The sequence below is a fragment of the Eptesicus fuscus genome, chromosome 20, assembly GCF_027574615.1.
Source record: "Eptesicus fuscus isolate TK198812 chromosome 20, DD_ASM_mEF_20220401, whole genome shotgun sequence".
In the NCBI taxonomy this organism is placed as follows: Eukaryota; Metazoa; Chordata; class Mammalia; order Chiroptera; family Vespertilionidae; genus Eptesicus; species Eptesicus fuscus.
Window position 1 is genome coordinate 44,066,944 of NC_072492.1, and position 24,654 is coordinate 44,091,597.

At 52.4% G+C, this 24,654-nt stretch overlaps 2 protein-coding genes across 2 annotated transcripts; both read right to left on the bottom strand.

The window, feature by feature from the left end:
* Nucleotides 1-9,539: 9,539 nt before the first annotated feature.
* On the bottom strand, nt 9,540-16,780 carry KRT32 (keratin 32). The gene is made up of 8 exons (XM_028153412.2): nt 16,760-16,780; nt 15,249-15,746; nt 14,516-14,598; nt 14,204-14,360; nt 12,783-12,944; nt 12,576-12,701; nt 11,619-11,839; nt 9,540-9,687 (listed from the first exon to the last, which is right to left on the bottom strand). Exons 1-8 carry the CDS (start codon nt 16,778-16,780, stop codon nt 9,540-9,542), a joined length of 1,416 nt encoding a protein of 471 aa, XP_028009213.2.
* Nucleotides 16,781-20,425: 3,645 nt separating this feature from the next.
* On the bottom strand, nt 20,426-24,571 carry KRT35 (keratin 35). The gene is made up of 7 exons (XM_028153402.2): nt 24,122-24,571; nt 23,159-23,241; nt 22,808-22,964; nt 22,236-22,397; nt 21,831-21,956; nt 20,848-21,068; nt 20,426-20,573 (listed from the first exon to the last, which is right to left on the bottom strand). The coding sequence occupies exons 1-7, from the start codon at nt 24,569-24,571 to the stop codon at nt 20,426-20,428; spliced, it is 1,347 nt and encodes a 448-aa protein (XP_028009203.2).
* Nucleotides 24,572-24,654: the final 83 nt, after the last annotated feature.

Here is a 24,654-nt window from a genome sequence, read left to right on the forward strand (position 1 = left end):
TGTACCGCCATCCTGTTACTCAGCTGTTGAGTTTACCACCATGAGTTCCTCGCCTCGTTAAAGGAATGCTGATGATCCGAGGTGCCTCTTGGCTCTGATATCAGGTTGTCTGTTGGTGAGAGGGCAGGGAAGCTTTTATTATTTTTCAAAGAACAAAAGTGCTCTTAGCCATTGGATGTTTATACCTTGACGGGGGTTGGCCTCCTTGCTGATTTGCCCACTCTAAGGCATGACTGTTACTGTGGGTCATTGGAGTAGCAGGAGAGACAAACCCCTGTGACTGCAGTAGCATTCTCTGGGTTTACAATCAACCAGCCTTCCCAATACTGGTTCTTAGTAGACGTTATGATTTGGGTTACTAATAAGTTCTACATTTCTTTTTTTCTTCAGTTGTTTGCCTTTCAGACTCACTCAAGGGGCAAAATACTTCAGTAAGTCTATTCATTCAGCATACATCTCCCATCCCATCCTACATGCAGGGCACCGTGCCACACACCTGATGTGAAGTCTATCGGGAAACAATCACAACGCAGACAGCCATAGGTGTCTGAGAAGTTCATCAGTATAAGTGTGACCCTGAAAACCATGTCAATCTGAACCAAGAAAAGTGAGCTCAAGAAGCCAGAAACAAACAAAAATGAGCATGATCTTTGTAATCCCAAGTAAGAATTGGCCATGAAACTCAAAGGACATTGAATTATCAGAGTCATGATGGGTCCTCTTCCTGGCTTTCTTCCTTGATTCTAAAGTGTGTTACCACGCACCTACTGTGTATGTTAGGGGATTGATCAATGGTATTGTTTAATCCTTCTTACCATCCTGCGAGGTGTGTGTTATTATTTTAATTTTATAAAAGAAAGAAATAGGCACTGAGGACCAGGGATGTGAAGTCATTTTTCTAAGATCAACTCCATTATGAAATAACAAAGCCTGATCTCAATATCAGTTTCTTTTGACTCAAGAGCCTATCCTTGTTCTCTTTAACTTGACCACCGGACCATCTCCCACACTCCCACCACCACCCCAACAGAACAACTGTGTCATTGCCAAAACCAAGAAGGATTAAAAGGCCTACAAACTGGGCAAGAAGTTAAAATTAGGAGATAAAACAAGAATCTGACATTCTATGTTATTCCTCTTTGTGTCCCAGAAAATACAGATGTTGGGGTACCAAAGCAATATGGCAGGGTTTCTCCAAGCACCATGCTGGAAGATGCCCAGGAGAAAGTTCTAGCGCACCCTACTGACTCTTGGTACTGGGGAACCAAGACAGCTGACTGCTGAGGTCCAGAAAGTCTCCTCTCAAAATTTGTGGCAGGAGGTAGACAGGACCCTAAGAGTGAACAACACCTAATGTGGAGTAAGACCCGCCCACAAAGTGGTTATAACAAGATCTTTGAAAAAAATGAATATTTGCCAGTGCTTTGAGCATTGAGCAAAACTGAACAGACATCTCTGTATGGACGAGCTATGTATATGTGAAACATAGGCTATTGGAGTTCTATCAAGAAGAAATACAGAATTTGAGAATTCTGTTCAAGTTGGTTTTCAAGGAAAGGCCTAGGGTTACTTGGAGCTCATCAATGAATAGCCCTTTGCAGACACCATAATTAGAAGTCATTGCCAGGCTAGGCCATCCCCTCCTTCAGAGGCTTCTGCGTGCAATCTGCATAGGTTACATCTTCAGACACCCCTTTGCTGCTCTCCTCCACCTCATCACATAGCAACAATCTTCTCTGTGAGCTAGAGAACTTTCTTTTAAAGTAATTTCTTTTGACTTGCTGAACAGAATTCATCTTTTGCCCTTATTCTCTGGCAGGATTCATTCATTGGCTAAAGTCCACGATTTCTTCCATCTCAGTAAATACTTTACAACATCACTGTTGAAGCTTTATGTGTTTGGATGATGCTTCTTTCCATTTAAGCTCATTATGGTCCTGGCTTGGGCTTCTACTGAGTATGCTGTTTTGCATAATGACACTGGTGTTGCATGTCCCTTTGTAAAATTGCTTGTTTCTACTGATTTGCATTTTTCTGAAAGGAGGTGAATGCGGGGTGAGGATCCTTGCCTTCATACCTAAAACTGCCTTCCTTCCTAACTCTTGGCCCTTGGTGAACATATATGAACCAGGTTCTGTGACAAGGAGTGGTGAGGCAGAGGGAGAGATGGAGGGGACCCTTTAGCCCTCCTTTATTCACTTGTGTGCACAAAGTTCTTTGGGCTGATTCTGACTTTAGAAATACTGGTCTCCAGAGGCAGGAAGTCTACTGCAAATAGAAGTAGAGAACGGTGGTCTTGAGATGCTATTTTCAAACATGGTGTTTTACCTATGGGTGTATCTCAACCAGTGGGAGAGGAAGGTGTGGAGTTGCAGGCTGGCAGCTGAAAATTGTGCCTGACCCACAGCCTCCCTGCAGGATGATGCGTGGGAGCACCCAGAGGTTTGCGCCCTGTGTGGGAACGTCACCCATCACACATTGCAGTGGGTGCAAAGATTGAAGACAACTGCTGTGTGTAGAGCCTCCTACTGCAATGTCTCCTAGGTGTTAGGAAATGGTGCCAAAGAAAATCAGAGGTCAAGAAAAACATACTCTTAAGAGGCTGAGCATATCATTTTATTATTCTAGTTATGCAACTCTTGAAGCTTTGATGAATGGAAAAGGCACATTTTCTTGCAAATTAGATGGGATTTACCATCTGATTTCTTAGTCCAGCCCCAGGATCCATAAAGTTCATTCACTATGAGTGTTATTTTTCCACCTACCATGACATATTCTAGACACTAGGGGTGCATCTAGGAAAGACACAGTCCCTGCCTTAGAGTGGGGGAGACACTTGTGACAAAGCTCCACACTGGGCCTGTGAGGGTGGTGCCACCCTCACGCTGAGGTCTTTAGACTTGTCACCATCTTCCTTCCCATTACCCTGTTGATGGCCCAAGAGCAGATCATAGTTTAAGCTAGTCTTCCTTTGCAACTATCTAGAAAAAGCACTCCTGTTTTTTTTCTTTCTTTCCCCTTAAACTCATGATACTCCTGACACTAGATGTATGGGCTGTCCACACACCAGGCAGTTCTCTGTGACACCATCTGAATGTCCTATAATTCTAGCATTATATGCCTGGAGCTAGTGTCAGATTCTGCAAGGTAAGGGCTCAGTCCCACAAAACTGTCCAGCTGGAGTAGCCATGAGCCACAGGCTCTGGGAAGATGGCTACTAGATTGGCAGCTCCCTTGTGGGTGGGCCCCAGTGTGGCTGGAGCCTGGGCAGCCCCTGGGCATGGAGTTCCTGGGGCAGCTGCTTGCCATAGCCTGCCTGGAGCTAGGAGCCTTCACACAGACTTCCCAAAGCTTGAAGAGCAGCAGTTTTTGCTGCAGCTAGAAGCTATAGTCCTAGAAAGCTGAGTCGCAGGCTTGTTGCCAGGGCCAAGCACCCAAGTGTGAGAGTGCTTCCCTGCCCAGATCTTTCATCTCCCTCCTGGGATGCAAGTGCACCCTGCAATTTTCCCCCAGGATGTCCTCATGTCCACTTGCATGAGAACAGCCATCAGTCAGCTATTCGGTCTCCATAAGTAGCTCCCCGCCTCATACAAGGGAGAGGTAACTGCCTTGGACTCCTTATCACTGCCCTCTGCTGCTAACAGGGATCTTTCACGTTATCTCTTTTAAGACACCCCATTGAGAAGTTCTGCTCACCTGGCATCTCTCTGGAGTGGTGCTCTCGAAGAGGTAGAGTTCACTGAGCGTGGGGTACTCTAGTCTCAGGGCAGGAGCCCCAGAGAGACTGGCATAGAATGGAAGGGTGCTAAGGTGTTAGAACTAAACTCCGAGAGCTAATTCCGCTGGAGAGGAGAGAGGGGCTGTGAGCTCCTCTGGGCACAGAGAAGTCAGCCACAAGGTCAGGACTGGGACTGGGACCTTGGGCTTCCAACCCCAGCACATCCTCTCTCCTCTGCATCGAACCTTGCCTACGAAAAGGCCAAGTGGTAAATACCTTAGGCTTTGCAGGCCAGACAGTCTCTTTGCTCTACAGCTGCTCAACTCCACCCTGTGGCCCCGAGCAGGCATAGACAATATGGAAGCAATGGGTGTGGCCGTGTTCCAGTAAAATATTATTTCCCAAGACAGGCAGCAGCTGGAGTGGGCCTGTGAGCAGTGGTTTACTAACCATCACTCTACACAACACAATGAGCGAGTCTTAAAATTTGGATCCTTCAGAGCACGTAGGGCCAGAGGGAGGGCAGCACCCAGGTGGACTCCAGGACTGGACTCTGGGTCTCAGATACTGGACCCTCCACTTTATTGAGGCATTTAGACCAAGACTGAGAGTCTATCCAGATGTACTATAATTTTGCTGCAAAGAAAAGCTGTCTGTGTGTCGTTGTTGTTGTTGTTGCTGCTGCTGTTATTTCTGAAACGTGAGCTTCAAATGGCTCAGAAAAGTGACTCAGCTTCCATAGACATTGGGGAAACTCAGAAGACAGGGGCACTTGTTGCAAAGCAGATCTTCCTCAACCAAGCTGGTATCGAGCGCTTTCAACATATTGGCATCGTGCTAGGCATTTCAGATGCATTCATCCCAACGCCTCTGGGAAGGAGGTAGAATTACCCCCATTTCCGAAGGAGAGAAGGAGACTGAGATACATAGAGGTTGGGGGATCTGCCCAAATCACACAGCATGTTCGCAGTAGCATTAGGACGCCAGCCCAGGATCCCTGAAGCCAGCAGCACTGATGGTTTCCATTATGGCAAGATGCTCATCAGTGTGCTTGGGAGAGGACTATGTAGAAGTAAACCTATCTCAACCATCAAAGATAAGCCATCAAATGATCTTTCAAAGGAACTTGCTGTTTATCAAAATTGAGATCATTGTATTCGTGTGCTAAAATGTATGAAACCCCCAAAGAGAATTTTTTATTGTTGATGATTTTCCCAGTTATCTCCTAGCATATCCTTTTTTGTAAATATGCTTTTATTAATTTCAGAGAGGAAGGGAGAGGGAGAGAGAGAAAAAAAACATCAATGATGAGAGAGAATCATTAATCGGTTGCTTCCTGCCTGCCCCCTACTGCTGATAGAGCTTGTGCCCCGGACATGTGCCCTGATCAGGAATCGAGCCATGACCTCCTAGTTCATAGGTTGATGCTCAACCACTGAGCCACACAGGCCGGGCCTGGCATATCCTTTTTGGATCATGCTGTGAAAGTGTCCCTAGTATGGTAGGGAGGAGATTGATTCAGTGCATTTCAGTCCACAATTCACCCATCCCCCAGTCACTGTGTCCAACTGCTGGACCTTTCTCTGTGGGAGCCATCGCCCTCTGGCCAGGCTTCCTGGAGGCAGCTCTGCCCGCGGGTCTTCACTCCTGCCTCAGAAGGGGCCCTCTCACCTGGGCAGTGAGGGGCAGGTCTGAGTCCCAGACTCTTTAATGGCCTCAGGGAGAGTTGCACCTTTGAAACCCAAGTTCTTTCTTTTTCTTTCCCACCTGGAAAGGATCCTGCTACCTGTGGGAGTTTCTCCCAAACATCAAATACGCCAGAGGTTTTATTACTTTACCATAGCCCTTCCTAAGTCTTCCTATAAACCAGAGTTAATTAAACCCAAACGCTTTGATATGAGGACACGGTTCCTTTGAGAATCCCCCATGTGGGTAGCACTGGGTCCAGGAGGTCCTGGTGCTGGTGGACATATTTCCCAAAGTCTATGCCCCAGACTTCCTCATCCATCAAATAAGAGAGATGGGCTAGGCAGGAGGATAGCTCAAGAGGTCTCTAACTTGGAAGTACCATCCAAACACTGAAGGTGGTGGCCATCTGTGCCCAGCAGGGGGCGGCACTCCTGGCCCTGGGCTGTGGGGCTTGGTTTCACATAAAAAACTTTAACGGGCATTTGGGTGGTCAGACAGGTCTTGGCAAGTCTGAGGACACACAGGTGTGGGAACAAGGGCCAGGTTGGACTGGACAGTATGTGCTGGGGGGAAAAGGAGCCTGCAGAAGTCTGCATGAGGTCCAGGGGCCTGGACGCCTGGGTCGCAACTCTGGTGTGATTGTTCCCATGGCAACTCTGGCCACAGCCTGAGGTCTGTGCTGTTACTGAGCTAGATGCTCAAAGGATGAGGGGATGCTGAGTTTGGAGGTTGCTGAGTTGTTATTTAAAGGGGAACTACATTCCCAGGAAAGAGTTTCAGCATCTCAGAGAAAGTGCCTCTGTCCTTAGGGGCATGAAAGAAGGGGAAAGGGGAAATATTTATTAGCCTGAAAGAATAACAAACCTTGGTGCTTGGAGGAAGCATAACAAGCTTGGAGAGACCCACTGGCTGGCGTCAGAACACTTGGCTCCGGTTCTCACCTGTTGGCTGTGTGTCTGTGAGCACATCTTTCCATCAACCTGGGCCTGTAGACTCCTCGTCTGTGAGTGAGAGGCTGGGCCAGGCCAACTGTAGGTCTGCTTTTGATTCTGATAGTTTAGGACAGCACCATGCAATAGGCTTTCTACAGTCATGGGAACAGTCCCTATCTGTATACACCAGTGTGGTACAACCAGCCACGCAAAGGTCTTGAGCACTTGAAATGTGGCTAGTGCGACTGAAGAACCTAAGGTGTTTTTTTTTTTTTTAATTTATCTTTATTGTTGAAAGTATTTAAAATGACCCCTCCCCGCATTGATACCCTGCACCCGCAGTCCCTGAAGCCTATTGCACCATTGTCTGTGCCCATGGGTTATGCATGTCTATATACATAAAAGCCTAAGCGACCATTATGATCAGTCAACTGGTGGCTATGATGCGCACTGATCACCAGGGGACAGACACTCAATGCAGGAGCTGCCCCCTGGTGGCCAGTGTGCTCCCACAGCCAACCTCCCACCATTGGCCAACCTCCCACGGTCCCTCCCCCCCAGCTGGCCTTGACCGGCCCTAATTACTGGCCAGGCTGAAGGACCCCACCCATGCACAAATTCGTGCACCGGGCCTCTAGTGTGCATATAAGCTCTTGGTTACTCTCTTCCTATCCTCCCCTTCCCTGAGATTCATCAGTCTGTTCCATGCTTCTGTGTCTCTGGATCTGTTTTATTTAATTAGAAATTAAACAGCCTGGTATAGGTAGTGGCTACCATATTGGACAGAATGGGCCTAGGATTCTAGAGCCAAAGAGTTGGTTCTGTTTAGACTGTCGTGTTAACCAAGCTGAGCACATTCTGGACAAATTTTGCACAGGGACTGAAAGTAAGGAATGCCGGTTTGTGCTCAGTTATTAGAAGCCCCCTGCCATGGCGTTCCAGCTCATTGAAATCTCTCTCTCTTTCACACACACACACACACACACACACACACACACACACACGACCAGGAACCACAGCGGGCTGAGCAGTGTGTTTGTGTGTCTCCAGTCATCATGGCCCTGTCTGCCAGGCATGTGGAATCATGTCTGAACAGCCTCAGGCAGCGTCAGGAGCCACTCCATCTCTCATAATTTCTTGGCAGGTCCAGAGGGCAGATCCTTAATAGAAACATCACCTCAGCTCATTAGGAAAAGCTACGTATTTGGAGAGTGAGATGCAAAAAGGTGTTCAAGATTCCTGCTCCCGGCTTTCTCCTCTTTATCTGCCATGGCCAAGTTGGGCCCTTCCCTGAGTCGCTCCAGTCGATCCCTTACTATTCCATTTCCCACTGTCATTGCCTTGGGTGAGACCCCTTCAGCTTCTGCCACACTGTTCCTCAGCCCTCTCCTTGCCTCTCAGCTGTCCTGGTTACACTCCTTAGTAAAACTTTTTACAATACCTCCCACGCCCGGTCATGTCATCCCTGGACTCAAGGGCTGCAGCAGCCCTCCCACTGCCTTCAGGATGGAGTCCAGGCTCCTTGTGGGGTAACCAAGGCCCCCCACAGTCTGACCTTCCTACCATTTCAGCTTTATTTCCACTAGTTTGTCACAGGAACCTGCTGCTCTCACCAGGAGGGCCACTCACGTGCCCCCCCTCCCCCCACACCGCTGACATGACTTCTGCTTTCCTGCAGAACCCACACCTATACCTCTCTTTTGCTCCGTAGACAACCTATTCAACCTTCCAGGTCAATCTCAGATGCCACCAGCTACATCAAGCATGTCAAACTCAAAGGCTAACACGGGCCAAATAAAGGAGGCATGTGGCCCGCAGGCCACGAGTTTGACATGCTTGAGCTACATGAAGCCTTCTCTGCTCTCCCCAAGCCAGGACTTTCTCCCAGTCTTTGTTGTGTGTATACTCTGGAATTTGGCAGTGAGGCAGAGTGGTTAGAATAATGCTACAGTGGAAGCAGCTAGACCAGGGTCCAAATCTTTGTCCTTGCATGTAGCTTTGGGCAACTGACTAAACCATTCTCTGCACCTCAGTTTCCCATCTCTAAGATGGGTGGTCATGAAAACTGCATAAGTTAATTTATGTAATGTGCGCAATACAATATAAGGTGCATCACAAGTGCTCAGTAAGTGGCAGAAATGGTTATTATTATTTTATTACTAGGCCCTTATTGAGGCATGAGTGAGGCCTTACACATACTGGTTCTAGTTCCTTCTCTAATTAGGAGTGTCTGGATGATGGGGATCACTTGCATTTTTGGTATTCCCTCGCCCCCAGCTGTCGTTTGCAAATAGTGAGGACTACTTGAGAATATGAATTGGTTGAGCATCTCTGGAGCCTGAAGGACTGTATTCGAGTCCTGGGCCCACCACGTACTAACTGTGTGGTCCTGAGCAAGATTCTTAACCTCTCTGGGCCTCAGTTTCCTAATTTGTAAAGTGGAGAAAATAACGGTGCCTTTTTCATAGATTGTTGCAAGGATTTAATGGGGCGTTAACAGGTGTCTGGGGGGCTACTGCCTGGGTTCACCAGCCCATGAGGTAGAACCTTCACCTCCCAAGCAATCAGTAAGGATATTATGAATGAATGACCCCATTGTACCAGCTGCCATGAGGTTTGGGGTGGGACCATCACAGGAATATTCTCATTTACAGTTGTTGGGCCTAAGTTTCCGGCATAATTATCTCCCTCCTCTTTTCATGTTTTTATTACTTGGCTCTGAACCAGTAGCCTGGTTTTAACTGGTTTCTGGCATGTGGGCCTTTTTGGAAGCCTCTGCGGAAGCAGAGGGGCATACAACAAATACAGAATGTGGCCGCATTCCTCTTGATGCCCACTGCGCAGCAGCACCGGCTGCTGGACACAGCGTCGTAAATGACCAATAGAGAAAGATGTTTGCAGGGCCACCGAGTGCGGCTTTATTTGCCCATTGACTAAGGACACAGGCTCTTGAGGCAGCAGAGAACTAGAAACATCAGCAGATTCGCCTATGGAGAGGCTGTTACTAAGCGATGGGGGCCAGGGCGCCCCCTGCAGTATCAGAGCGCCTTGCGGGCAGACGGCCCACCTGGCACTGCTCAGTCTTCCTTGCTGGCCCCGCTGTCTTGGTGGCCACTGAGCCCAGGTCAGGCTCGACCTGCAGGGGCACCGGCTTCCCAGCTCCGGTCCCTCCAGGATCCATCCACCAGCACCGAGGGGCTTCAGTAGCGGCCCGGGGGGCAGGGCACGCAAGGCACACAGACAGTGTGGGGTACACAGACAGTGTGGGGCACACAGACAGTGCGGGGCACACTGGGGGAGGGCGCACAGGGGGGACACGAGGGAGTGGAGCATGGGTTAGAGGGCAACCTGCGGAAGAAAGGCACATGAAGGGGTTAAACAAGCCCAATGCCTCCCAAATCACCCACTGCTCACCTTCTCTCCTCACTTCCCTGGTCCCACCCTTCATCGTCTTCATCTATGTGACCCCAATGGCCTCCTAACTGGTCTCCCGACCCCACTCTTGCCCCTTCTAACTACTATCAACTTGGTGGCCAGAGCAGTCTTCCACAAACACAAATCTAATCATCTCCCTCCCCTGCTTAGGACCTTCAGAGGCTCCCATGTGTACTCAGGACAAAGAGCAACTTCCTTCAACTCAATTGTCACCTCCTCCTTGAAGCCTCCCCACCCCCATCCCACCCCGGATCTCTCTGCATCAGATCCCCCTATGGTACCATGTACCTCCATCCAGAGCGATGTGTGATTATTCTAGTATGATCTCTCTCCCACTGGGCAGTGAGGTGAGCAGCCATGGATGCATGCCCACCTGCATACCTGGTCTAGAGCAGACTCTTAATAACTGATTAAATGAATTAATCAATTGATATAGAAGAAACATACGGCAAAGGGGAAAAGGATGGTCTCAGAGACTGACAGGTGTTGGCTCAAAACCAGAAACGACACACTGGATGTTGGATGGACACCGAGTAGCCCGGAGACTAGACAGGCAGCCCCAGGACCACATCCAGCTGGAAATGCCGGCACTGTGTTGTCTTTTAATTCGTTGGAATATTTAAAATTCAAGAGAATTTCACATTTAAAAGAAATCCAGACTCCCGGTTTCCCTTGTACAATCAGACGATCCAGCAATGCTGCCACTCTCCTGTGATGGAAATGGCCCTGAGGGGTGGTGCCACCCGCATTGGACAAGGCCTAGCTCCCCAGTGGTCCACAGTCCTACATGAGCCACGTCACTCAGGTCCGCTAACAGCCTGGTCCTAGGAAAACATTTGACTTTGCGACTCTTGTCTTGGAGGACAAGATTCTAAATGACAGAGAAGCAAGGCTGAACGTAGAATCAGAAGCTACCTAGAACAGTAATCAGCCCCCAGGGGTCCACAGCACCGTGGTGTCCTGCACACAGACCACCGCCCAGCCCTGTGATTCTGCCTGCACTGCGGCTGGGGGCTGATGCCTCACTGACCTGATTCAGACCCCCTCCCCCCACCTCTGTTGCTTATTACCTAGACCACGGCCAGGGCCTCCTGAACAGTGTCCCTGCCCGGTCTCTCCTCCCTCTACTCAGCCCTTCCTCTGTGGCCTCTTCCTGAGGAGCAGCTGTGAGCTCTCACTGACTTGGTCAAGAAATGTTTACTGAGCATCTACTATGTGCCAGGTGGAGGGGGTAAAAATATTTTATATTGTCTCTGAGGTCCAGGTATTTATTTACCCTCTAGTGAGGGAGATCCACAATTAAGCACATTCTATCATCTCCTCCTTAAAAAAAAAGCAAGGCCTCCCCATTGCCTATAAAATAAAACCCTCCCTCTCCAGCATGGTCTTTATGGCTCTCCATGAACAGTCCCCAACTGACCTTTCCTGTCTGCCTCCCACCCCAGATCATCACATGAAGCTACTTACTGCCCTCCCAGTGCTGAAACCATCCCTCCCCTCCCCAGTATGATCTCAGGTTGCCTGTCTGCCTGGCTCTCTAAACAGATGGGAACAACTTGAGAGAAGATGCCTTATCATCATCCATCTGGGTCTTCCCCTGGCGCCTGGCACACGCTGGGCCCTTGGAAGGAGTTTGTTGACTTGGGATGGAGCAGGATCTTCAATGGGCCAGGTTTAGGGAGAGCGGCATGAACGCCTGCCTGACTTTCTTCAGATTCTATCAGCTTCCTAATCCCTTCTTAATTACACCAGGGTTCTCCCTTATGAGAAGACCTAGTTGCTTCCTATGGCTTCCCCAACCCTCCCACGCATCTCCCGGTACAGCCTCGGCTGGGCCCACGTACTTGCAGTCCTCGCTCTCCAGCAGGCCCCGGTACGTGTTGATCTCACACTCCAGCCGGGCCCGGACGTCCAGCAGCACCTGGTACTCCTGGTTCTGCCGCTCCAGGTCGCAGCGGATCTCGGCCAGCTGGGCCTCCACGTTGGTGATCAGGCACTGTATCTGGGCCAGCTGGGAGCTGTAGCGGGCCTCCGTCTCCGTCAGCATGTTCTCCAGGGAGTCCCTCTGAGGAAAGGAGAAGAGGAAATAATTATGAGGAACAGATCTGTTTTCCATGGCCTGACTCAGGAAGAGCCAGGAAGAGCCAAGTCTCTCTTTGGGGTTGAGAATGACCCCTCTTTTCCTAAGTCACTGTGGAAACTAAAGCCCAGAAGGGTCAAGGGACTTGTTCAAGGTTAAGCAGCTGGTAAGTGAGAGACCAGGGTTTGAACACACGTCCGTGTGATCCTAAATCCCTATTCCTTCTCCAACCTTAGTCTGCCTTCAGGCTTTGGGGCTGAGGTCCACTGGGCTCCTTCCCTAAGGCATCACTGGGAACAGTGGTCGTTAACCCTGGCTGCATGTCAGAGTCCCCCAGGCCCAGGCCTCACCTCCAGGAACTCTGATTTCATTCTTCTGGGGAGGAACCTGGGCATTTGGTTCTTTAAACCTTCACGGGTGGGGTGGCAAAGCACGGGTTTGGAAGGGCAGGCTGAGCAGAGAACAGCATTCTTGAGGAGTCATTTCTGACCACCTCACTCATGTCAGATCTGGGACACCCGTTTTATCTCTGAGCTGGGTCCTGGGAGAAACCTCCCTCCAAGGAAGGTCATCTGGGCGAGCAGCCCTGGTAGCTGAATCTTGGCCTCCTCCTCCTCCTTCCGGGATGCTCGGTGCCACCCACACTCGATGCTACCTGGGAGCCAGAGCTGCGGAAGAGGTGCTCCCCGCCCCCTACCCCTCCACCCCCAGGGGCACTCACCAGGCTGTGCTGGGCCTGCAGCTCGATCTCCAGGGTGTTGACTGTTCGTCTCAGATCAATGATGTCCGACTGGTAGGTCTGAAGCTGCTCAGAGCTGGTGGCCACCTGCTGGTTAAGCTCCTCCATCTGCAAGGGGGGGAGACAGGAGAGGCTGGCAGTGCCTTCGTGGGGGACACTGGGGAGGCCGCCCACCGGCGAGAGGCCCACCTGCGTGTTGAACCATTCCTCCACGTCCCTGCGGTTGGTCTCCACCACCGTCTCGTACTGACACCGCATCTCTTCCAGCATCCTGTTCAGGTCCACAGGGGGCGCAGCGTCCACCTCAATGTTAAGGCGGTCCCCAAGCTGGCATCGGAGGGTGCCGACTTCCTGAAAAGGAGCAAGAGCCCCAGGCAAGTGTGAAGTTGTGGGATTCGGGGCTCACTGCCCCAGGCGATGTGAAAAGACAGAACAAGAGGTGCTAAAGGTCTCTACATTGAAGGGGCCCCGGTGGACTGCCATCTGCTCTCGAGTATCCTGAGGGTCTTCCGGCTCCAACCGGATGGGGGAAGCACTCCAGCTAAACACCTCCCTTCACACATGAGCATCAGGGTGCATTTCATGCATTTAAGCTAAGATGGGAGCCCGTGCGCCTGCATCCCCGGCCACCCTCCCCGCGTGTCCATCTGGGAAGCGGGGCAGCAAAAGCCTGGCTTCACTTGGTTCAAGGCCAAGTTAGAGCAGGCGCCCCCGCAGGCTTGGCTGCCAAGGAGAGAAAGTTGTCTCTGAGGCTCTGGGAGTGCGATAGCGCCTCATTAGTGGCTTCTCCGTTCAGGTCCCAGTTCCCTGATTAGGTGGGATGAGTCAGGTACCTTAGGGCACTTGGCAAAGGCATGGTGATGGGTTGTTACTTTACACTTAAGCCTAAGGGAACCCAGCCAGGATTCAGAGACACTTGTTCTTTCCAGTGCCAAGTCAAGAAGAGGTTGAGAGTCAACACAGGGAAGGAGGGAAAAACACCAGAGCTCAGTGGGCGTTCAGCACGCAGGCGCCCGGCGGGAGGGGATTCCCACCAGGACCTGCAGGAGAGGAGGGAGAGCCAGAAAGGGCTGACCTGAGGCTCATGGATTAAGTCTATTAGATGCAAACAGAAGAGAGGAAGGAAGAGGAGGATGGGGACAGAAGGAAGGAAACCACTGCAGTTCAACTCCCCCTGTAAAGACATGGGGGCACCCAGCAGTCCAGCCTCGCAGAGACGGGCAGGTGTGGGTTCCAGAACACAACCCCCATGGTTCCAGTGCACCACCACCACCCCACCACCCCGGAACTTGGCTTTCAGGAGAAAAACAAATGCAGTGGATAGGCACCTGGCAGTCACGCAAGTCCAGGGAATGCAGAGAAGATGGCTAGCGCTTCTGAGCACCGACCAAGGGACAGGTGTTTCAAGCCCCAGACCTCACTGAATTCTCAAAGCAACCCTGTCTGATCGTGTTGCTCCCGCGTATAGATAAGGAGACTCAGGAAGGTTAGACATTGGGCAAAGTCACAGAAACAATATGGGGCAGGCCTGGGACTTCCAACCCACGTCGGTCCGACCCAAAGCCCCACGTACTCCCCACGTTCTGCGTCTGCCTGACTTCCGGGCTCACCTCCTCGTGGTTCTTCTTGAGGCAGAGCAGCTCCTCCTTCAGGGACTCCACCTGGGCTTCCAGGTTGGCCTTGCACAGGGTCAGCTCGTCCAGGATCCTGCGCAGGCCGTTGGTGTCGGCCTCCACCAGCTGCCGCAGGGCCAGCTCCGTCTCGTACCTGCACCAGGACAGGGTCACCAGTGAGGGGTGGATACAGAAATCAGGGGAGTCCTTGAACGGCTGGCACTTTTCCGGCTCTCTATGAAGTTAATGGAAAGCTGCCCCCATGCGTGTGCAGCGGGGAGAGGGTGCCCATCCCCGGGCCAAACTCACTTGGTCCTGAAGTCGTCGGCAGCCAGCTTCGCATTATCGATGTGCACCACCATCCTGGCGTTGTCTGCCTTGGTGCACAGAACCTGGAGGCCAAAGCCCACAGAGGGGGTCAGTCCAGGATAAGAACCCAAGTGAGGAGAAGATGGTAGCTGGGGGGCTCAGCAGCCTAGCAGCCATCCCTACAGAAGCCCCTCCTCCCTGGAACTCTGGGGGGTACTTAGTGAACTGCTCGTCCGTAGAGACATGAGATTTATTTCTTAAGCACCTGGGTCTGCATAAATCCAAATGCCCCATTTTGGATACAATGAGCAATACGGAAGGAAAGGCTCTCATTAAGTCTGAAGTCATTCGTGTGACAGTTAGAAGGGTCCTTCATCAGCACTAATATTTACTAAACCCCCCCCCCTCTGTTCCAGGGGCTGTGCTAAGTACTTGACCTGCATCAACTCATGGAATCCTCTTGGCAGCTCCATTAGGTGAGGACCATTCTACAGATGGGGAAACTGAAGCCCAGGGAAGGGAAGGGACCTCCTAAAGTCATGCAATGAAGACTACATCCCAGGCCCCTTTCCACGTTAAGGGCTCTGGCCGAGTGCTCCAATTATGAGATAATCCTATGCCCCAGGGAAGCCTCTTTTCCCTGAACATAGCTCAGTAAGTGACGAGATTCACATCTAGAATGCCCGCCGTTCCGGCTGCCTTCCCAGTGAGACTGTTCACCGCTTGCCCTCACCTTCTGCTGCAGCTCCTCGATGGTCCTGAAATACGACTGGTAGTCAGGACACATGGTGGGCACTTGAGACTGGCAGGCCTCTTGGATCTTGCTCTCCAGGTTGGCGTTCTCCTGCTCCAGCTGCCGCACCTTCTCCAGGTAGTTGGCCAGCCGGTCGTTGAGGAACTGCATGGTCTCCTTCTCGCTGCCGTTGAAGGTCCCTTCACAGAACCAGCTGCACGTCCCCATGGTGCTGGAGATGCCAGCGGTTGGCCGGCCGCCGCTGGGTCGGCAGGAGCTGGATAGGTAGGTCTTGGAGAGGCAGCTGGCCGGCCGGTGGGTGGTGGGCATGCAGACGGAAGGCACGCAAGGCATGGGCTGGCAGACGTAGCCCAGGCACAGCTCGGGCCGGCAGCTCATGCTGCTGGAGCAGACAGAGGGCTGGGGGCAGCTCTTGGTGGAGACGGGTGGGCAGTTGGATGCCGTGTTGGGGAGGCCCCTTCTCTCAGCTGCAGCCACCTGGACCGCCAACACCTACCTCCCCCATCCCTCTGGGGCCTTTTATCCCCTTGGAGTGAGGGGGCTCGCCCTAGGAAGCGGTGCTGATGTGTACACTCGGCCTCAGAGGAAGCTGCTAATTAATTTGTAATTTGGTTTCCAATAAGCAGTTCCTTTCCTCATAAAAGAGGCCAAGCTTGTCATTTGGCTAAAGCAGGCCTCCTGTCATTGATCACCAGGGGAGAGTTTCCGGACACATCTTCAAAGGATCGACTCCATGCTGGGCCCTCATTACCAGGGCGGAGTTGCCAGGAGACCCATGGCCTGGCCCACCTCGCCCCCGCCTGCTCCAGCCCTGAGAAAGGCACCTTCTATGGGCCGGCGGGCGCTCCTTTTAATGAGAGCATTCCCTGTGGGAAGAGGCCTGGCCCCTGAAGGAGGAAGTGTGTGGGTGACAGAAGCTGCATCGATACTGGCAGCGGTAGAAATCCAGGGAGGTCGGGAAGAGAACCTCTGAGGCTTCGGAGCACGGCTCATCTTCCTCCCTGGGGGGGAGAAATAATATCTGGGGCAAGAGAACAAACTCAAGTCAGAAAGCTAAGAGCCAGGGACAGCCTTTCAGCTGGACACTGTTGAGAAAGATGAGGGAACGCCACTCTGGGAGAAAACCTTCAATGTCATGGACATCTCCGTGAGGCGGATGCTCTATTTTGACTGTCTCTGGATCCACCCTTTCATTGCTCACTGCCCCACGCACAGAGTTGTCCAGTTCGATTCTTGTTTGCTGAGACGGCGGTGGCCAGGCTGGCACCGGCTCAGCTTTCACTTTCTGCAGTGGTGGGCAGGGAGGGCTCCCGTCAGGGCCTCAGAGACGGAGGCGGTGGGCATCCGCTCCCTTGAGAAGTGACACTTGGCCGCCCTGGGATGAGCTACGCCAGGAGATGGGGAGCAGGCATCTCCAATCCTAGGAGCCTTGAACATTCCTTTCGAAAGCAACAGGGGAGACCCGTGGTTTCAGTCCTTGCCTGCAATACCCGCCAGCTCAAACACGTCATGTTTAATGTGTGTGTGTTATATATAGCCACGTCTTATTTCTTCATCTTCTCAACATAATATTGGAGTATAAGCACTTGTCTCGTTTTTCGCATATTTCTAGAAGTATTGGTGAAGAGGCAGGGAAGAGAAAACCCCACCTAGCTCTATTCCCAGAAATTCATTGCTCAAGAAAAGCCAAGATAGAGATTATTACCTTCTAATTTGCTGTGTGACCTTGGGAAAGTCACTTTACCTCTCTGGGCCTCTGTTTCCTCACGCAAATTGAAAAGGTTAGGTTAGCCCAGCCACGTGGCTCAGTGGTTGAGCGTCAACCTATGAACCAGAAGGTCACAGTTCGATTCCCGGTCGGGGCACTCGATTCCCAGTGTGGGGTGTGCAGGAGGCAGCCGAACAATGATTCTCTCTCATCATTGTTCTTATCTTTCTCTCCCTCTCCCTGTTCCTCTCTGAAGTCAATAAAAATGTTTCTTTAAAAAGTACACCATGGGGATCAGACAGTACTAAGGTCGACATCAGAGGCGCCCTGAGCCCCCTGAACTCCCAGGGGCCTTGCCAGCAGGGCTCTCAGTCCAGCTGCTCTCTGGAATCACGTGCAGAGCTTTTATAAACCCCAACACCAGGCCTGTTCCAGACCCACGAAGTCAGGATTTCAGGATTTCAGACCTGGCATCCGCGTGTTTTAAAGGCATCAAACCTTGGCCAAGGCCGAGGACCTCTGGCCAAGTGGAAACAACTTTACAATTGAAAATCACAAACTAATAAAGTAGATAGTAATGCTTTCTGCACGGGGCTGCACAGGATCTGGTGTGCTCCATCTTGGAGGGAGTTAGGGTAGGTTTGGAAGAGGCTTGTACCACAAAGAATGAAGTAAGAGTGTGGCTTGTGTGAAACAGTTAACCCCAGCTGTGTGCTCCAGGGAGGGTGGTGTACCGCTCGCTGGCTGTGGATTCTCCCGCTGACTTTGCTCCGAGTCAGAATTAGCTAGTAAGTCATCTCCCTACTTACCCACTTTGGCTCGTCTGGTTTGCCCTGGGCATTGCTGCTTGGAAGGAAACCTCAGAAATGAAACCATGGGCAGGAAAAAGGTGGGTGCCCACATTCAGAGCAACCCAGGCATCCAGCTAGAACAGTGGTCGGCAAACTGCGGCTCGCGAGCCACATGTGGCTCTTTGGCCCCTTGAGTGTGGCTCTTCCACAAAATACCACAGCCTGGGCGAGTCTATTTTGAAGAAGTGGCATTAGAAGAAGTTTAAGTTTAAAAAATTTGGCTCTCAAAAGAAATTTCAATCGTTGTACTGTTGATATTTGGCTCTGTTGACTAATGAGTTTGCCGACCACTGAGCTAGAATAGAGTCCATAATAATTACTGGCCAGTTTTCAAATGCTCAGCATAGCATTAGGGACCTTCCGGCACAGTCAATGTCCTGTTCTCTTTTACTGATGATGAAACTGAGACCTACACCTGCCCTACACCTGCAAAAGCTCCCACAGGCAGTAGGTGGGGCCGGGATTTGAACTCAGATTAGTCTGGCTTGTGTTTGGAGCCTACATTCATCATTCTTGCTGGGGGTCTTATCCAGCATCTAGAAGGGTTCAGGAATCTGGAGAAGGGCTGTGGTAAATTAATAAAGAGTCCAGAGACAAAACAATTTTGGAAGGCATTTTGGGGAGCCAGAGGAGACTTAGCTAAAGAAACCAAGTCCTCCCTGTCTCAGGACCCCTTGCTCTTTATCAACACAAATTGTCCTAAGGCAAGGTAGATATACACATCAAAGGCCAAGGTTTAGTATACAGAGGCATTGTTGGAATTGGGGGAAATGCCTACGGCTGTTCAGGTGTTTGGCCAGCAGGAGGCAGTAACATGTAGATTGAAATGCCCTCATCTGTCTGGCAGCAAGCAATCATTTATGCTTCCTTTTCAGGTTTGGGGAAATGCCCTCAGCCATTCCAGATGATTCAGCCCTGCTGACATGCTAGAATTAGCTTCCGGCAATTCTAACGCCATGGCCCCCTGTCGCTGGCCTCCTCCTACTGCTGAATTAGGAAGGAAAAGAGACAGAGAGTGGGATCCTTCCTGTCCTATCCCAAGGCTTCCCTCCAATGAGAGTCAATCCTGTCCCTGGCACCTAACACACCTCCTGGTCCAGGAAGGTGCTCAGCAAGGGTTTGTTGAATGATCTGAATGATCCTGAGACCATCATCCTCTTTGGGTGGCTGAGTCTCAGCTAAACCAGCCAAGGGGTTCCAAGAAGCCCAGAGCTGAGGGGGTGCAGAATGCCAGGCATGAGGGGGCTAGGAGAACCGAAGCCCCAGACACGCCTTTCCAGTGGATTGGAAAGGGGATGATTCTAAAATCGAATCAGGGTGACCTACACTCGGCACCCTTAAGAGGTGTGTGGGGAGGGGTCCTCAGCGTTACCTCAGTCAGCATCTTCCCCAATCTGTTTTCCATCTTGAGTGTTGCTCTAACTCTCTTACCATCACTGAAGCTCCTCAGCATGTGCTCTTGGCACCTTATAAAGAGCACGTGGCCATCTGGGGCCCACCCACCTTCCTTTCCATCTCAGAAAGCTTTGCCTTCATCCTTCTCCACTTCCCATTGGCATTGATGGAACTTGGAGCCTGCCTGGTCTGTTGGGAGAGGACATTCTAGGCCCAACTGAGAGCTTTTGGGTCAAAATGCTGGAAGCTTCCACTTTCCTGTCGAAATGCTCTGGTACCCACGGTGGGCCTTATCAGACGTCAAGGGCACACAAGAACGTGATGAGCCTCGTAAGGACTAGAATCTCTGAATTGTGGGTGGAAGTCACGGTGGCTGTCTCACTCTCGGATCTCGTGCTTTGGATGGAGGGTGGGTTTTCAGGGGGGTTGCTGAACGGGGGGCAGGGGGTGGGGGCACTGTGTGAAAAGGCTGCAATGGAAGAGGGGGTTGATTGAAGCATGCTCCTAGAAGCACCCTGGTGTGGAACTCCATACGGCTGCTCTTAGGAGGACCACAGACATGAGCTAAATGAAGTGGCCTGAGATGCTTCCCATTGCACTGGCCCAGATTTATTCTCCTCCTCTGGGCTCCCAGGGTGACTGTGTGTACTGAATAGTAGGGTCTGGTAACATCTGCCACCACACTGGACTCTTGGAGAAAGGTCTTCATCAGGAAAGCTGAACAATAAGCCCCACTGTAGACCTCTACCCACCCCAAAAAGGAGCACAGGGACCCTGCCATCCCCAGCATCATGGTCAAGCATCCCCCATTCATCTGCCCAAGAGTCACCCCTCTTCACACAGCAGAGACACAAACCAACAATCCAGACTGGTGCTACTCAGGCATCGAGAGCCAGAGCAAATGCACTTTATTGTTCTGAATCCCTCTGTTGCATTTCAGAACCCACTGGAACAGCACCCAGAAGGAAATGCTGACCCAAGAGGCAGCCTGAGAACAGAGACCCTGACACCCATTGAAATGACGAGGAGTTGCAGCCTTCGGGAGCGGCCAGCCTTAGTGACAGGCTCTGAGAAACGTTATGGCATGTATTTGTGGTGAGGCCCTGGGCTCTGCATGAGAAGGGATTGGGGCTTTAGGGTTAGGGTTAACTAGAGGCCAAGTCCTGGAGACAGTGGCCTTGGCTTTCTGGGCCTAGGCACTCTCAGAACCGGCCTCCTGGGCAGGGCACACAAATGGGGCGGGGGCTGCAGGTCGTGCGGGCTGCACCAGGACCACAGGAGGCCACGGGAAGACAGGGGAGGCATGACTTGGAGGGCGAGGGTTCCGGGGCACACGGGTTACAGGGCAGCCTAGGAGAAAGAAAAAGACCAGATTAGTATGATTTTCCAGTTGCTGTTTTCCATAACTCAGAGTAACCTAAAAGTCACCTAGACCTGCCCCATTGTTTTTATCAAAAGGGGAACAGAGGCCAGGGGAGGAAAGATTTGCCCGGGTCATGTGATGAATTTGTAACAAGACCAGAAGGAAACCCAGGGCTCCTGGCTGGGCTCTTCCCAGGCACCAGGCTGTCTCCCCAGAACTGTGTGGACTGCGTTCAGAAGATAAGAGCACAGTGGTACTCACTTGCAGTCCTCGCTCTCCAGCAGGCCCCGGTACGTGTTGATCTCACCCTCCAGCCGGGCCCGGACGTCCAGCAGCACCTGGTACTCCTGGTTCTGCCGCTCCAGGTCACCCCTGATCTCAGCCAGCTGGGCCTCCACGTTGCCGATCAGGCACTGCATCTGGGCCAGCTGCGAGCTGTAGCGGGCCTCTGTCTCCGCCAGGGTGGATTCCAAAGCATCTCTCTGTGAGGACAAGCGTTGTGTAGGGAGGAGGAAGGTTAGAGATCAGAGGAGGAGCAAGGAAGATGCACCTAATCCATCTGGGTCCCACGGAGGCCTCGGAATCCAAGAACAGAAGCTCAGAGAATCACTTGGAGCCAGAATGAACCACAACCAGACATTTCCCTTGAGATGAGCCAATTAGCCCCTCTAGCTATCTTGGTCTAAAATGACCTAAAAATGATATCTCTGGCCCTTGTCGGTTTGGCTCAGTGGATAGAGCGTCAGCCTGTGGACCAAAGGGTCCCGGGTTTGATTCCGGTCAAGGGCACGAACCTCCGTTGCAGGCTCCTCTCGGCCCGAGCCCTGGTCAGGGCTCATGCAGGAGGCAACCAATTGATGTGTTTCTCTCACATCGCGATGTTTCTCTCTGTCTTTCCCTCTCTCTTCCACTCTCCCTAAAAATTAATGGGAAAATATCCTCATGTGAGGATTAACAAGAAAAACAAACAAATAAAAATAATGATATCTCTGAGTAACTGATAATTGCTCAGAAAGAATCTGCTTCCACAAAGAGAGGAGCTGCTGCCTGGACATGTTGGTTGCCACAGCCTCCTCTTCTACCACTGGGGCATTTGTGAATGGGGGCTGGGCTCTCATTCCCTCTTCTCTGCACAGAAAATCTCTGATGCTTAAGAAGTTGACCACGAGCCTGTGTGGTCAGAACATGGAAATTGGGGGGCTCATGGGCAGCTAGGCTTGGTCCCCAGCAGCCTCAGGACTCACCATGCTCTGCTGGGCCTGCAGCTCGATCTCCAGGGCGTTGACCGTGCGTCTCAGCTCGATGATCTCCGCCTGGCAGGTCTGCAGCTGCTCCGAGCTGGACACCACCTGCTGGTTCAGCTCCTCGGTCTGAAACATACACACCTGGTCAGGATCACTGGGGACACAGCTCCTGAGGTCCACAGAGGCCACTGAGAATCGTGAGCTGAGAAGGACCTTCCAGATCGCCCAGCCCAAACTATTCATTTCAGAGGACGTGGTTGCTCAGACCACAGCCACCTGCCCAAGGTGCATGTGGAGGTCAAAGCAGAGCTGGGACTCAAACTCAGGGTTCTTGATGGGGAGCCCCCAGGTCACTCCTGTGTGACCCACAGTGTGTCTCCGTGGCAGGCTGTCTCCAGGACGTACCTGGGTGTTGAACCAGTCTTCAGCATCCCGGCGGTTATTCTCCACCAGGGTCTCGTACTGGCACCTCATCTCATCCAGAACGCGATTCAGGTCCACAGGTGGGGCAGCGTCCACCTCAACGTTGAGCCGGTCACCAAGCTGGCAGCGCAGTGAGTTTACTTCCTGTGGCATAGACCAAGGTCAGCACTAACTTTCCCACTGGCTGCCCCATCGCCTTCCCCACCACTGCACCTGCTCCCCATGCTCACCTACTCCCCATGTTCACCTACTCCCCATGTTCACCTACTCCCCCATGCTCACCTGCTCCCCATGCTCACCTGCTCCCCATGCTCACCTCCTCCCCATGCTCACCTCCTGCCCTTGCTCACCTACTCCCCTATGCTTATCTACTCCCCATGCTCACCTATTTCCCCATGCTCACCTCCTGTCCTTGCTCACCTCCTCCCCATGCTCACCTATTTCCCCATGCTCACCTCCTGTCCTTGCTCACCTGCTCCCCATGTTCACCTACTCCCCTTGCTCACTGCTCCCTATGCTCACCTGCTCCCCCAGGCTCACCTCCCCATACTTACCTCCTCATGGTTCTTCTTGAGGCAGAGCAGCTCCTCCTTCAGGGACTCCACCTGGGCCTCCAGGTCAGCCTTGCACAGGGTCAGATCATCCAGGATCCTGCGCAGCCCATTCATGTCCGACTCCACCAGCTGCCTCATGGACACCTCCATCTCATACCTGGCAGGCACGTAACAGGGCACCTGAAGCTGCATTTCCATTTTAAATCTAAGTCACATTTCACCCCAGACTGGCCTGGTGCTGTGTGTCCACCTTAATGCCTCGGTGACTTAGTGCCGCCAAAACCCTGAATTTGGGCATCCCCAATGTCCAGTATTACCCACCCCCAACCAAGGGGCAAGCAGGACACTCACTTGGTCCTGAAATCATCTGCGGCCAGCTTGGCATTGTCGATCTGCACCACCAACCGGGCGTTCTCTGCCTTGGTGCACAGGGTCTGGGGGTGGAGTGGGGGGAAGAGTTAGTTCAGTAAAAGAAAGGGCATTCTGCTGGCCGGAGCACCCCAAAGCTGGCATGAGTTGCCTGCCGTTGGAGAAAGGGCAGCACCCATCCCTGGACTCCTGGCAGCTGAGGTTCCATGAAGGCTTATGGGAATGCTGCACGGATCAAGGCAGGAAACCGCTAGGGCCCCTTCCGATGCAGTCATCTGCGACCTGTCGCCCGGAATAGAGGGGAGGTGTGGAGATGTTGCAGGAAGGACGGGCATGGTGGCTTCCTCTTCTCTTTCTATTGCCCAGGCTACAGGGCTCTCCGGGCAGGTTATTACCAACAGCCTTCTCTGTGATTCCTTGGTCCTAAATGTTCCTTCTCAGAAGCCAGCTGGTGTTCAGGGGATGTGGGCTGGGCGAGAAGGAAACTTCTGACTGGCTTTTCCTTTCCTGAATCAGTTATAGGAAACCTGCCCTGCACCAACACATCAAATTCAATCCCCTTACCTTAAGGGAGGAGGAGGAGAAAGAGGAGGAGGAGGAGGAACAGGAGGAGGAGGAGGGGAGTTGGGCTATGGTATCAAAGGTCATACAACCAATTAGTTCATAGAGTCATGTTCAAGCTCTGGCTCCACTAACTGCCAGCGGGACCACTTAGAAGAAGTCACTTAACCAGCCTGAGCCTCAGTGTTCTCATCTGTTAAATGGGCTGGTGATACCTCCCTCGTAAGACTACTGGGAGGAGCAAGTGAGGCCACAGTGTGGACACGCTCTGCGACCTCTGAAGTGCCCCAGGGGCGCTGGGCCGCCACCACAGATGTTCGGGCTTCCAGTCCAGTGCTGGTGGCACCAACCTCCGAGCTGCCGACGCCACTCTAAACCCCTCACCTTCTTCTGCAGCTCCTCGATGGTCCGGAAGTGGGCCTGGTAGTCGGGGCACAGGTAGGGCACCTGCTGCTCGCACCACTCGCGGATGCGGCTCTCCAGGCTGGCGTTCTCCTGCTCCAGCTGCCGCACCTTCTCCAGGTAGCTGGCCAGGCGGTCGTTCAGGAACTGCATGGTCTCCTTCTCGCTGCCCGTGAGGATGCCCTCCCCAAACCAGCCCCCGCCCACGCTGTAGCTGGTGGCAAAGCCTCCGGACGGGAGGCAGAGCGCAGGGAGGCAGCTGGCGGCCCTGCAGCTGCTCCTGCCCAGCCCGACTGAGCAGGTGGAGAAACTCCGGGCCCCGCGGGAGAGGCTCGGGAGCTTGCAGGAGCTGCTGGAGTACACGGCGGACACGCGGGGCGAGCCCTTGAGGGACCCCGAAGAGAAGCTGGGCTTGAGGCATTTGGAAGCCATGGCCTCCGCACCTGGACGCAAGGGACAGAGCTTCAAGGCTGGACACCCCCGATGCAGAGACGCAGCTCCTCGCCCCGGGTTTA

Bases quoted from the DNA above. Each gene is read 5' to 3' on its own strand.
- KRT35 (XM_028153402.2), bottom strand. From the start codon at position 24,571: ATGGCTTCCAAATGCCTCAAGCCCAGCTTCTCTTCGGGGTCCCTCAAG. The intron at 22,965-23,158 runs GTGAGTGTCCTG...CGTGCCTGCCAG, and splicing joins GCAGATGATTTCAGGACCAA to GTATGAGATGGAGGTGTCCA. The intron at 21,069-21,830 runs GTGAGTCCTGAG...TTGTCCTCACAG, and splicing joins TGCAGGCCCAGCAGAGCATG to AGAGATGCTTTGGAATCCAC.
- KRT32 (XM_028153412.2), bottom strand. From the start codon at position 16,780: ATGACGTGTTTGAGCTGGCGG. The intron at 14,599-15,248 runs GTGAGGGCAAGC...TTTGGCCTCCAG, and splicing joins TCGAGGAGCTGCAGCAGAAG to GTTCTGTGCACCAAGGCAGA. The intron at 9,688-11,618 runs GTACGTGGGCCC...TTTCTTCCGCAG, and splicing joins CTGGAGAGCGAGGACTGCAA to GTTGCCCTCTAACCCATGCT.